This window comes from Cariama cristata, unplaced genomic scaffold, assembly GCF_000690535.1.
Source record: "Cariama cristata isolate BGI_N322 unplaced genomic scaffold, ASM69053v1 scaffold14883, whole genome shotgun sequence".
NCBI classification, from domain to species: Eukaryota; Metazoa; Chordata; class Aves; order Cariamiformes; family Cariamidae; genus Cariama; species Cariama cristata.
In genome coordinates, this window is record NW_009609182.1 from 8627 (window position 1) to 21909 (window position 13283).

The window sequence follows — 13283 nt, forward strand, 5'->3', positions numbered from 1 at the left end:
TCTAAAGTGTAGTGGACAAGAACAGTACTTGCAGCAGTTTGATAAAACAGCACATTACCCCATGCCACATGACTCAGCATGTATTTTTTAACTTAGAAACTGTAATGAAAGGCCATGGTGCTTCACAGACTGGTTATACTCCGTTGATGTCAAAAATGAAAAACTGAAATGTCACATTACTAGTCAATATTGCTAGCTCAAATTCAGCAGCATAATGTAAGCAGGCATGACCCAGGGCAGATTAGAGATTGCAGTAAGTTTGGAAGCAATTTTGCTGAGAGTCAGAGAGATTCCTGCAACTTCATGGGACATCTTCAAATGTAGCACAGGACTTTATTCCCTGTTCTGCCATTTGGTGACTTATTGAGATAGAAAGAGCCAAAGACGTGCAGTTAGATAAAATGTAGTCCTCTGGAAAGTCCCTATTTACTTCAGCTGCCAAACAAAGAAGGCTGGTCCCATCTATCGATCCTTGCAGGAGCTCAGCATTTGGTATTGTCATGAGTTAACAATTCAGTCAAAGCAGATATTCTTATTAATGGCTGCTGCTGAAGTGTACATACATTTTTTGTTTCATGACCAAACAATATTACCTACAAAAGTGAGGATAAAACCCTGGGCACCTGTTTTTGCGTGTTTGTATCCTCAGTTTGTGATAGTACACTTCTGGGCTTTGGGAGCTACAAAGCTCGCTCCTTCCCAATGCAAAGGGCATTTTTGTCTCTCGATGAAACAGTCATTAAGCCAGTCTATTGAGTTCAGACTTATCCTTTACATCTTTCTTATGGCTCTTCTTTTCATTTTTCTGTTTGTATTTCATGTGAAAGAACACACCCCCTATAATGAAACCTGAAAAACAGAGAGTGCTCATCAATAAAGGGCAAAAAAAAATTTAAAAAGTTAATCAAGGACATGCCTGGTATCTGCCACATGATATTTATTCTCCCACCCTCTTCTCAGCGGGAGAAATAGCTTCCAGGAGAGAGAGAGTTTGTCTTAATGAAAGAGTTTCTCCGAACAGAATGGATTGGCTGAGGGTTTGGGGTGTATTCTTTGTTTTGTTGTATTTTGTTTTCCAGTGTCTATGCTCTGTGTTTCTTTTAAAGAAAGTAAGACTACAGAGGATACTTCCTCTTGGAATGAAAGGTGCTGAGGTCTGAGAGAGTTCTTAGCTCATGCAGGAATTCATTCCGGTATCAGACAGGCTGCCGAGAGACAGCTGTTTTTATGGCCATATCTTCTGAGCTTCAAGGGAAAACTCAGTGTTTGTGATCTTCCCAGGTTTCATAAAATCTTTAGATACTTCTCATTGTTTTTTCCTTGCCCATCTCTGATCCCTGTTAAATCCACCTGAGAGGCTATCATCTGATTTTGCCTTTACAGTGTAAAAAACTTGCTATTGAAAAACCTCCATATTCATTTCAGGAATTCTCTTTAAAATCCTTTGTAAGCCACATTACATACACTGTGTTTTTCAAAAGTCATAACACAGTAGCAACTTTTACTGTGCTCTCTGAAGCTGACCAGCTCTCTCGTAATAAAAACATGTTTAGTCAATTATCCAACATGATTTTCACTTCAATGTGGCACTATACTAAGTGAGGGATCAGACTGAGGCATTGTGCAGAAATAAGTGATGTGAGAAACTTGAACAGAGGTGATAAAAGATGCAGTTTGAGCGGTTTCTCTGTCAATTGCATGATCTAAGTATGGCTTCTTCCATTTTAAGTTCATTGAATTTTTTCAAAGAACCAAAAAAACCCGTAAGTTCTTGGGTTTTTCCCTTTTGTCCTCTAATTTAATCTGACTCTTTTGAATATGAGGTCTGTAATGTATTTAATTCCTTTGATTTTCTCCACGGGTCTTTCACATTCCCTCCCTCTCTGCAGCTGAGTCACAGTTTCCCAGTGCAGCTCTTGTGACCATCACATTCAAAAACCACACAGGACTGAGCACTGAATTCTTCTTGCTCTTCGCTTCCTAGGGGACTGGATCTCATCAACAGTCATCCTCACTACTTTTGCACTTACATTGCTAAAGAGAATACTGAAGAAGCTAGAGGATGTTATGGCAGGACCCCTTTTGATCATCTACCAAAGGCCTTGGGAGTCTGGGGAAGTCCCTATGGACTGGAAGCTAGCCGGTGTTACTCCAGTCTACAAAAACAGTGTGAGGGAAGACCCAGGGAACTATAGACCTGTTAGTCTAACCTCAGTTCCTGGAAAAATTTTGGAGAAGATCATACTGGGTACTACTGAAAGGCATTTAAAGATTAATGCAATCATCAAGCACCATCAACATGGGTTCACAGAGGAAAAGTCCTGTTTAAGTAATTTGATATCCTTCTGTGATAAAGTCACCCATCTAGTGGACAAAGGGAAGGTGGTGGATGTAGTTTTTCCGGGTTTTAGTAAGGTTTTGATACTGTCCCTCACAGCATCCTTCTGGACAGGTTGTCTAGCTGGGGATGAGCAGGTTCATGGTGCATGGGTGAAGAACTGGCTGAAGGGCAGGGCTCAAAGGGTCATAGTGAATGGGGCTACATCTGGCTGGCAATCGGTCACCAGCCGTGTTCCTCAGGGTTCAATTCTAGAGTCAGCTCTGTTCAACATATTTGACAATGATCTGGGTGCAGAAGTTGAATGCACCATTAGCAGGTTTGCTGATGATACCAAACTGGGAGGTGCTGTTGACTCTCTTGAGGGACAAGAGGCCTTGTGAAGGGATCTAGATAGATTGGAACATTGGGCAGTGATTAACAGGGTGAAATTTAACAAGTCCAAAGCCGGATTCTGTACCTGGGATGGAGTAACACCAGACACAAGTGTAAATTGTGAGAGGAGTGGCTGGCGAGCAGCCTTGCAGAAAGGTCAATGCCCCAAGCCGGTCAGTGTTTAAGAGGCATTTGGACAATGCTCTTAGCAACTTGCTTTAACTTTTGGTCAGCCCTGAAGTGGTCAGGCAGTTGGACTAGACGATCATTCTATTCTATTCTATTCTATTCTATTCTATTCTATTCTATTCTATTCTATTCTATTCTATTCTATTCTATTCCATTCCATTCCATTCCATTCCATTCTATTCTAATCTATTCTAATGCCAAAAAAGATATTGTCTTGTTTTGGAAAAAGTTTTAAGCTACTTGTTGAAGTTGCATCAACTCATGCCTGTAAGAACATAATACTGTTCACTACCACTTAACAATATAACTGTACTTTGTTCATGTAAATGCCAGTTTCCCGCAGCTGAAAGCAATTCTTATGAAAAATGGAAATCTATGGAGCTGAAAGAGATGAATAAAATCATAATTGTAAGCTACAGGTACAGACATTGTAAGCATGACATCCCTGGATGATTCACTATTTTCACTATAATCTGGAAGCCCAGGACAAGACTCCAAGCCCTTAATGCAGCAGCTCCATCATATCTGAGAGACCTGGCTTCATATCAACCAAGAAAAAGTGACCTACCAATGACAAGCAGGACCCCAACGAGAATCCCAATTGCCTGGCCAGCGCTTGGCCAGGAGTGCTCACGCTGTACTTCAATAAAACACGACTTTTCGCTTGAACACTTGCAGATGTTTACTGCAAAAAGAAATGCCATAAGGTTAATGAGAAGCTTAGTAGTCCAGTTTGATTATTCATAAATGTAACTGTTGTCTTGAAATGAATAGTTCTGTGCATAGCATACCTTGAAGATTCAATTTTCTTTCCAAAGGTGGTTTTCCATTGTCATTAATTGTTATTGGAACATTATACACCTTCTCTTCAAAGTTAGTATGTTTCGGAGAGAGGTAAGCATGAGTGGCTGTAAGTAGGAAATGGGACATTCATGTGAGCACAAGAAACAAATTTCGCTCAACATTCATACCAGCTGCAAACGCTCTTTTTTAAGGCTGCTTTGCACATAATGGTAGTTCCTGTTTCCGCCCGTGTCTTCCCAGATCTCACTGGTTTGCAGACATTAAGTCAAAAGGGACCGTCTGAATGCCTTGTCTGGCCTTCGGCATAATATGGTCAGATAATTTCCTTCCTAATTTCTACAGTAGGCCAAATCTGATCTTGGGTAGTTCTACACTGATAGCATCACATCAGAACCAAGACTAACCCCCCATACTCATAGAAGACATAACCAATTGTTCCCTAGATAACTTCCTAGGACAGACCATCCTTCTAGCGCACTTACTTACACTCTCACATCTAAAACTCTTTAAAACTTGGAAAAGTAAGACTATAATGGCCATTGAGATCAGACCAAAGGTCTATCGATGTCAGCATCTTGTCTCTAGAATAAGCGGAGATCACAATAAAAAAAGCAAGCATGTATTTTTATTTTATTTTCTTCTAATGCTCTCCCAGCCTTCAACTATTTTCAGCTCAGGGACTTCTTGAGCGAGATGTAATTTCTTGCTTTGAACTTGTAGAAACTTTCTACATACACAACACCATGTGGCAACAAGTTCCACAGTCAACTACCTCCTCCTTCTATGTGCACTGGAAATAACTCCTGTAAGTTTCACTTGAGGCTCCCAGGTTTGTGTATTGGAAGAGGGGGAAAACGATGAACCTCTGGCCACCCTGACCATAGCATTCATGATTTTATAGACCTGTGTTTTATTTTTTCCCTACTCTCTTCCAAGCTAAAAAGTAGTAGCTTACTTTGCTGCTTCCATACACTTTCTTTTATCAGGCTACTCCATAACTCTGATTATCCTGTCACTCTATCTGAACCTGTTTCCAGTTCTACTGCATCTTTTTGAAGATGGAGAGACTAGACTTCAAGATTTGAACAAATCATGGATTTATTTAGGGGCATTATGTTGTTCTGTGATATCTTCTCTGGTCCTTGCCTAGTAATTCCCAGTATTTGATCTGCTTTTCTGAACACTACTGATAATTTGCTCTCAGATTTTCATGGAACTGCTTAGAGGTTTCACTCCTGACTCATAATGGCCAGCTCAGCACCTATGATTTCAAATGTGAATTTGGGAGTCCAGGGTTCATTTGAATCTGTCATTTTATTGTTCAACCAACTCAATCTTGCAAGGATGTTCTGCAATTCTTCATACTTGGTTCCTACTCAAATAACTTTGTGAAATAAGTAAACTTTGCCTTCTCATTGCACACCTCTATTTATTGAACTACACGGGTCCTAGCAAAAAACCCTTTGGAAAACTACACACGAACTCCCTTCACTGCAAGAGCTGAGCATTCACTCCAACTCCTGAATTTTAAATTATTATTTATCCTTTCAAATTTGGTCCCTTCCACATCATGACAACCCAACTTTCTCTAGTAGGACATTTCATCAAACGTCTTTTAGGAATTCAGATAGGCTCTATTGGCCAAGCACTTACCCATGTACTTAATCACCCACTTGAAGGAACTCCATTTGGTGAGGCACGACTTCCCTTTACACATGAAATGTCAGAAATAGACAGTTTGCAAACTGCTCTATTTCTTTAGCAGAAGTGATTTGTATTCATTAAGCACACAGTACCTTTTATTCTTACATGTTTCTTCTCTCCTAAGTACTAGTGAAATTTTAGCTTGCAACATATTAGATGTCATCTCTTGAAAAATATAATTAATGACTTAGGTTTTCAAATAAATACATGCCAAAATGCATGTAATTTCTCAACAACCTATTTTTTTTCCTACATGGGGTACTGGATAGTGTAGCAGGAATTAAAAGCAATTCAATATTTCTTTGTATTTCCCAGAGTACTTGGAGAGTCCTATATCATTATAAGAATAGCTTTATCAACTTACCATTGACTTTTGAGATTTCCCAATTGTTTCTTGTATTCATATCATCCACGAGAGAAAAAGTAAATGTTGAATAATACCGCTGTTCATCAGCATCAGTAGCTTGAATTAAAGCTCTCTCTCCTCCACTGAGCGGGTGGCAGAAGAAAGGCAGATTATCCATATCTAACAATGGAGGGTTGTCATTCACATCACGTAAGTGTAGTATCAAGGTTGTTTTGGATTTCTGAGCTGCATTGTCTGTAGATTTTGACAGAATGCAAAGTTACATGCATATCTTGGACTTATACGCTGGGTGGTTGCATTTGTAGCTACTGTATAGGTACACCATCCGGCAGGCAGTGGGAGGTGGTATTCAGTCTGCAGGTTGCAGAGGCAAGGTCTCAGGAGGTTCCTGAGGGACTCGTGGTAGCTGCCACCACTTTTTAAAAAGTCTAGTTTATTTACCCCCAACTCTTGCTAACTACAGAACACTAGCAAGTGAAAGGAGGCAGACATTCCCATCGTATCTGGTAAGCAGTCACATCCAAGGTGATCAGTGCTCTTTGGAGCACTCTTTTAGGCATGAAAATCCCTAAGTTTCCCATCTGTCTTCTATATATAGGAAATGCAAGTCAATATTGTGCCTTGGGGCCAAGACAAGGGGCCCAAGAAGAGCCTTCAGAGCCCTGTCATTTCTCCAACCTGTTCCTGGAGGAGCAGCCCCACTCCATCTCGGTGCTCGAGGAAGCACTCCTTTTTCCTGACATACAGGAACTGCATCTTTACCCATAGCCCCAAAACAGTGTCCAGCATTATTGGTTTTTTGTGTTTAATAAGGGAAATCTAGATTTATACCTCATTCAATCAGATATAGTCCAGAGTTTTTAACCCATATGAAATGTAAATCACATAATGAAATCTCCCCAGATGGACTATTTGAAAGATTCTAATGGCTGGAACTAGGAACCCTAACATACTTCAGACTAACTAGTGAATTGGTTTTATTCATAATAAAATGAAGTCCTGTACAAGGTTGCAAGTTAGTCTCCAGGCATGTTTTCAGGAAGCCTAAACATACGTACAAGAAATACTAAAATCTTTATAGCTATAGAGGAGAAAAGTGGCAGAAAATGTTGACGCTGAAAGCACTGAAGAAATTCTAACCTTCTCTATATGCCATGTGGCTCAAGCAAATATAATGGCATATGATAGCTAGCTTCATGAAAGCTATTTTAATCCTCATTATCTGCAACATAAAGATTTCTTTCAAGAAAGTTGAATTCTTAAGAAATATATACTTCTAAGGATACATTACATTTTCCTGTACTTTTCATGGGTTTAGTCATGGGAAATATGCTAATTCCTCATAAAACAGTAAGGGCAGGGGATTCCTCTGTGTGTATATGTAGTTGTTTCATCACTTACTTAGCTCTGACGCAACAACCTCGACTGTGTATATTTCTTGTTGTTCTCGATCCAAAGTAGAAGCAGTGTATATCTGCCCAGTGGCTGAATCAATCCTCAGCCATTTCCTTACATCACCTTCTAAGGAGTATCTTTGGAAAGAAATAGGAAAAAAAACCACATATACTATTCCAAATCAGGAAAAATTGCTGACAAGGCAAATACTTCTTTATTGATTTTAGGCAAGCAACTTGAGTACAATTGTACTTGAAGAGAATGTTCTTGGAAAAATCCCCATACTACAACTCCACCTTCTTCCTAACTGGGAAACTTGGGGTGTTCCTGAGCTTTTGGTACAAAAGTGCGCTCTGTCCCAACCCCATGTCCCTCTCTCCCCATCACATCTTCCATGTCTTTGATTTGATGGGGGCACAAGCCAAAGGCTGGAGCGCAGAGGGATCAGTGCAGCCAGGCACCCTTTTTTGGCTCAGCAAGGGGCCAGGACCCCAAGGTGGACTACAGTGGTTATCTGCTGCTAGTCTGGAGCAGCCTGTAATTGCTATCGGGGCGGCTTTGGAACAGAGAGTGCTTTAAACGTCACAACATAATTGCCTTTATATTATTGTTTAAAAAAACCCAAGGTCTTTGGGTACTAACTTACTTATACAAATTTAACCATGAACATATGACCCAGTTAAAGCACAGGCATTTGCTTGAGTAGATGTGACCTGACCTTTTCATTCAATGCTTTTGTTCTTCCAGTACTCCGTGCATTAAAAACAGCATGCTGACATGCTTGTACATCTTTTACTTTTTATACTTTTTATTTATGTCCTTTAACCTATTTTTTAGCAGAAATGTGGTTTATGTATATATGAATACCTGTCATCTGTCTCTGTCATTATCCCCCAGAGCTTCTGGACTTATATGGCTCACTTTCAAACCAGTTTGACAGAAGGCCAAACATGCTAAGTTCCCAAAAGTTAGGGGAAAAAGTAGAAAGCCAGATGAGAAACCTCTGGGAATAAAAGTCCATCGGAGGTCTAACAGTCAAATTTGGCAACTCCATTAAATACTTGGTGTTTTGCTGAATTTTAGTTAAATTTCAAGGATTGTTTGTTTGGGGTTGATCTGTTTAGCATCCCGGCTGGGAATCGTGCAGCAAGAGCCACAAATAATGCTTCTATCTGCCCCTACTATGTAAGGTACATTTACACCATGCAACACAGCACTGTACATAGATCCGTGAGCTGGCAGAGACTCAAGGTGACTTGCTCATACAGCATGGCATTGGGCCACCAAATGAGCCAGTTTGAGGTTTTGCATCCCACTCATAAGCATAGGAGTTGTCTTGCACAGAACTTTGCATTCGCAGAGGAAGCAGGCATATCGTCTTTGGCAGTTGGAAAATAAAATTAATTAATTGTCAATTATAGACTTGAGCTTCACTACAGGTTGTGTGTTTTGGTGGAGAAAAAGCCCTGTGTGGTTTCTTGTGCGACATGAAAAGCAGCTACTGTCCTAGTGGTTCCTAGCGGTACGCAGTACATGCTTCATTCATTTGTTGAAGTCCTTATGGATATGGGAACTCTGTTATTCTCAGACTAGCTCTGCCTTTTTCCTGGAGACATATACTGGCCTTCTTCCCTTTTAATGTGCTGGTTCAAGGGCCCCACCAGCACAGAGAGAAAGCTGGTTAGATAAGCACTGCTCAGCAGTCTGCTGCAGATGGGTCACCGCTCACCACCCCATTACATCTCCACCTTCTACTTAGACATAAGACTTCTGTAAAAAAGTCTTTTCCTGCATCCCAAATATTGGGTGTGTTTTCCTTGTATCTCTTTTAGAACAATTTTCTAAATCCTAAATTCAATAAATAAATCATAGTCACTCTTTTTTACCGTACAGTATCCCCCTCAGGATCATAGGCCTCCACCGTCATGACCAGGGTATTGACAGGAATGTCTTCAGACACTTCTTCTTTGTAAACTGTCTTGTTGAAAACAGGTGGCTCATCCACATTTGTTACAAAAACTTTAAACAGGGTGAGGGAGCTTGAGTTGTACTGCACTCCTGGCACCAACGGTTCAGGGTTTGTGGCGTTGATCACCAGGTTGTACACTGGAACTGCTTCAAAATCAAGAGCCTGGATAAATTAAAAAAAATAAAATGCTTTAAGCAATGGCCCTGCTGCTGTGGGGAGCTCCCATGGGAAACCACAAAGTCCCCCTCTTCTTGAGGAGGAGATTGCATCCCAGGTACAGATGAAATAAGGGAGAGCTGTCAGGAGGAAAATGGCACTGGGAACAGTCAAGTAAATGAAACCATATGCCCATTTGGAGGCCTCCTCAGCAACTGCATTTCCTAATAATGTTGCCACCTGCCTGACTAAGTTTAATAACTATATCCTGTTTATAGCAATAGTATTTATAGCTCTGTACAAGAAGGCCTCGGCTGACCTCCAGCTGACAAAAGTCCTGCGAGGGTTGTTACACCGCAGAGATTCTCACAATTGCCTCCTTGGGAAAAAATGACACTGAGGTTGAGCCTGAAGAAGGTCCACCAAACGCTGCATCTGCCTGACCTTGGCCTGGCGGGCAGCAGGTCAACTGGATGCAAATAACACATCACTCCTTGGAAAATGAGTGACAGATTTTCTGGACTCATAGTTCAAGTGCCTTTGAGAAGGCTAATTTCAAAGGGATAGCACTTTTGCTATTGAATGGATGCAGCAGAAAGTGTTCCTTATATTCCTGTCTCCAGCATTCAGCCTATGGGATGTACCACCCACCGCAGCACACGCTGACCTTGACTTTGCCACAGTTAATGTCAGCCTCAGCAGGAGCAGTCCACCTCTCCATCCTTACATTGAGATGTGCTGGTCTCACTTGCAGCTCCCATTGCAAAAGCCACCAATGGCCCAGAGCACCAGCAGGGAGGAGGATCTGCCCCATGACAGCCCACCACCACAACCACAGCCCATGGAGGTATTTAGCTGGCTTTCTCTTTTCCAGAAACACTGCTGCAGAATCAATCAAATAATGCCATTTTTTTTCTTTATGGTGTATAAAGATATACTTCATCGGCCAGAGCCTGCTCTGCCGGAGAAGGGGCCAGCAGCAGAGCGAGTGGTGGGAGCTGCTGGTGGCAGTGGGTGGGTAGGGGACAGCAAAGGCAGGAGGATAGGTCTGCACAGTGCCTGAGCCCAGGAGTGGGGCCTTCTGCAGTCTGCACCATGCTTAGGATGTCCTCACCCCACCACCAGCCAACCCCCTCCTCTGCAAATCATCACTAGGGCAGTTACTGTTTATGACAGAAATAGAAATAGAAATAGAAATAGAAATAGAAAGGAGAAGAATAAATCCATCTATTCACCTTGTTAATCTTGACGAACCCTCGGTTTGTTTCAGAATCTGTCTGTATGATGAACGTGTTGTATGGATCTCCTTCCTTCACTTGGTAAATGATGTAAGAGCTCCCTGTGTCAGGCTCATCTCCATCAGTAGCTTGAATTTCTAATATCACTGTTCCTACAGGGAGACTTTCTGCAACAGTCACACTGTGGTACTGAGGAGAGAAAGATTGTTGAAACATGGCACACCGAGCACCATCTGCAGACAGAAACTTGAGCACTACAGCAAGCTTGTGACCCACAAGCATGGATGTATTTTAACCCACAGCAGCCATGTGAGGGAGGGAAGCAGTGGGTGCACTTCACAGCAGAGATGCAACCAGGTTAGAGAGATGTACAAAAGCATTAGTGAAGGGCCTTGCAGCAGTACAGGTGAGCTACCTCACTGCCCAAGGGAACCCAGAGCTGCAAGATGGGCACTAGAGCCTCTGCAAAGTTACTATATCCCTCTTCTTAGCCATAGATTTATCAAAGCTGATGGAATCTTTGTCAGCGGGTAAGCTACTAGTATAGCAACAGTCCCAAACCTTCACCTCCTCTGTTGAAACCACTCCACATTCATGCAATGCTCACAGCAGCAGGGACTGTACGGCTCCTGTGTACCCCGTGAGCACCCTAAGCACTCACTGTTAAATGTTTAATTGTTCCCTGCACCATGAGCCACTGCCACATCAGCAGCCCAGCTCCATTTACTCTGTTTGATGTGTGCCCTGACCCAGCAGTCTCATCTTGAGACCAAGTCCTGGACTGAGACCTTGAGGTGAGAAAGTCAACAGCCTGCTATGTAGGCACCTAGTCTGCATATGTCTAAGCTCCTGTTATCATCAACAGGGAGCTGGGCAATGCAGTCAGCAGAGCCCCAAAACCAACACGGCTTCCCCAAGAGGGCACCTACTCCTGATGGGCCAGACAGCTCTCCTGAGCCTACCACTTACATTACCTATAAGTGTACTTATACACCCCAGGCACTGCAGTGTCTGCAGGGAGGCTGGCACCAGCAGGCAGAAGTCATGGAAGGTCTGCAGGTCTCTCTGCCAGATGCCAGCACCTCCAGCGGAGGAAGAGGCAAGAGCCTGACACAACTTTCTGAAAGAAGGGCCAGCAGGTATGCATCTGGGCATGGATCACTGCACCACTGTTTCTGGTTAAAGAAAATACAGATTTTGTTTTCCATTCACCTTCTGGCTTTTCTGGATTCATTAATACTGTGTTTGAAAGGGAACTTGGGAGATGTTAGCTTTTTCCCATTTAGCTATTTTAATCAATTTTAAAGCCTCTTCTTCCTCTTTTCCCTCCAGAACTTACATTTCTGGAATAAACTGCTTTGGTAGAATAATTTCTTTCTGTACACATAGTTTGCCACTGAGCAAATTTCAAAGTTGACTATGAGTCAGTCCCACTGTCTACTGTCTAGATAGACCTTGTATGCAGGCTTTGCAGCAATATCTTGTCTTTATTTTCACTAGTGGATTGCTCTGTTACTTGTTCTGTAAATAGTTGTTTTTCCATTCACATTCTGTAGACATTGAATGTATGCTCAAACATCTGTCAGAAGTTATTGGGACACCAAAAACAGTGTTAAGAATACTCACATCTGATTTTTCAAAGATGGGAATCTGATCGTTGATGTCGATGACATGTATTTGCACATCACAGATTGTTTGGAATACTGCATGGAAAGAGAACAAAGAACATCATGGCAACCTTTCTGCTGAAAATAACTTTCCTCCAAAAGAATTCACTGTGAGCAAAAATGAGCGCTACCAAATCGCCTGATCCAAGCAAAGCCCTGCTGTTGTAAGAAGCACTTGATCTGCAGTATCTCGTAGCCAGTGGAAACCTCACTCACTCTGCTGTACTGTTCACCTTCCCAGTTTCTTCAGCATTGTCCTATCCTGTTTCATTCAATTTCCCCTCATTTTTTTTCATCCCTTTACCAGGATGATGATAGCTATGAATTATGTTAGCTTTCTCAATATCACTTTTGCATGTCAAAAGGTAAGCCCCAGGTTGTTATGCTACCTTGTCCTCTTGGTGGGCCATCAGGCAGCACCCTCATTTTTGTTACAGCCAGACTTAAACTTCAGATCTATATAAATCTAAGCACTACCTAAGCAAGCGCACCCATAGCAATGGGGGTTTCTGATTTTAAAAGCGTACTCTGGTCGTGTGCTATTCATATATAGCTGGATTTTAGTTTTGTATGGATGTGCTTCATGAGCTGAAAGTTAAGGAATATTCTAAATGAAACTGTTTGGATGGAATTCAAATAAGCATCCAAAACAAATCTCCAGCTTCTCCCCCTGCAAGATTTTACTATCATCTGCCTAAGTGATGCTGTTTCATTTACTGGCATGTCACACTGCTTTCTTTACACACCAGTTCCTCCATCCACAAGTTTTGCCTGACTATAAGGACTGCAGAATAAAACTTTAAGCTTCAGTGTGGAGTTATATTTCCTTTCCTTTCAGTGAACCACAAAGGACTCCTGGGAACTTACATAATGGACAAGATTCTTTCTGAAGATTAATTTCAGCTCTTAGTCTTTTAAAATACTTTATCTGGACTCTCTGAGCAGCTTTTAATTTCTTGATTTTTTTTTCAGGGAGTCCCCTCAAAAGATTTTGGGGGAAAACCACAGCCATGATCTCTTTATTTTTTTTCCTGTGTAGAAGGAAATCCCTTACTGGCATACTTGTTAATAAGCTTCCCAG

General features: G+C 41.7%; 1 protein-coding gene across 1 annotated transcript in view; it reads right to left on the bottom strand.

The window, feature by feature from the left end:
• Positions 1–739: 739 nt before the first annotated feature.
• CDH17 (cadherin 17, LI cadherin (liver-intestine)) overlaps positions 740–13283 on the bottom strand; it is a 24683-nt gene continuing 12139 nt past the window's right edge. The window contains exons 10-17 of the mRNA XM_009697461.1: positions 12162–12238; positions 10533–10724; positions 9059–9303; positions 7179–7309; positions 5775–6011; positions 3694–3810; positions 3471–3587; positions 740–849 (exon numbers count right to left, since the gene is read on the bottom strand). Of these exons, the coding sequence (XP_009695763.1) occupies positions 740–849; positions 3471–3587; positions 3694–3810; positions 5775–6011; positions 7179–7309; positions 9059–9303; positions 10533–10724; positions 12162–12238 (1226 nt within the window). The remainder of the gene's footprint in view (positions 850–3470; positions 3588–3693; positions 3811–5774; positions 6012–7178; positions 7310–9058; positions 9304–10532; positions 10725–12161; positions 12239–13283) is intronic.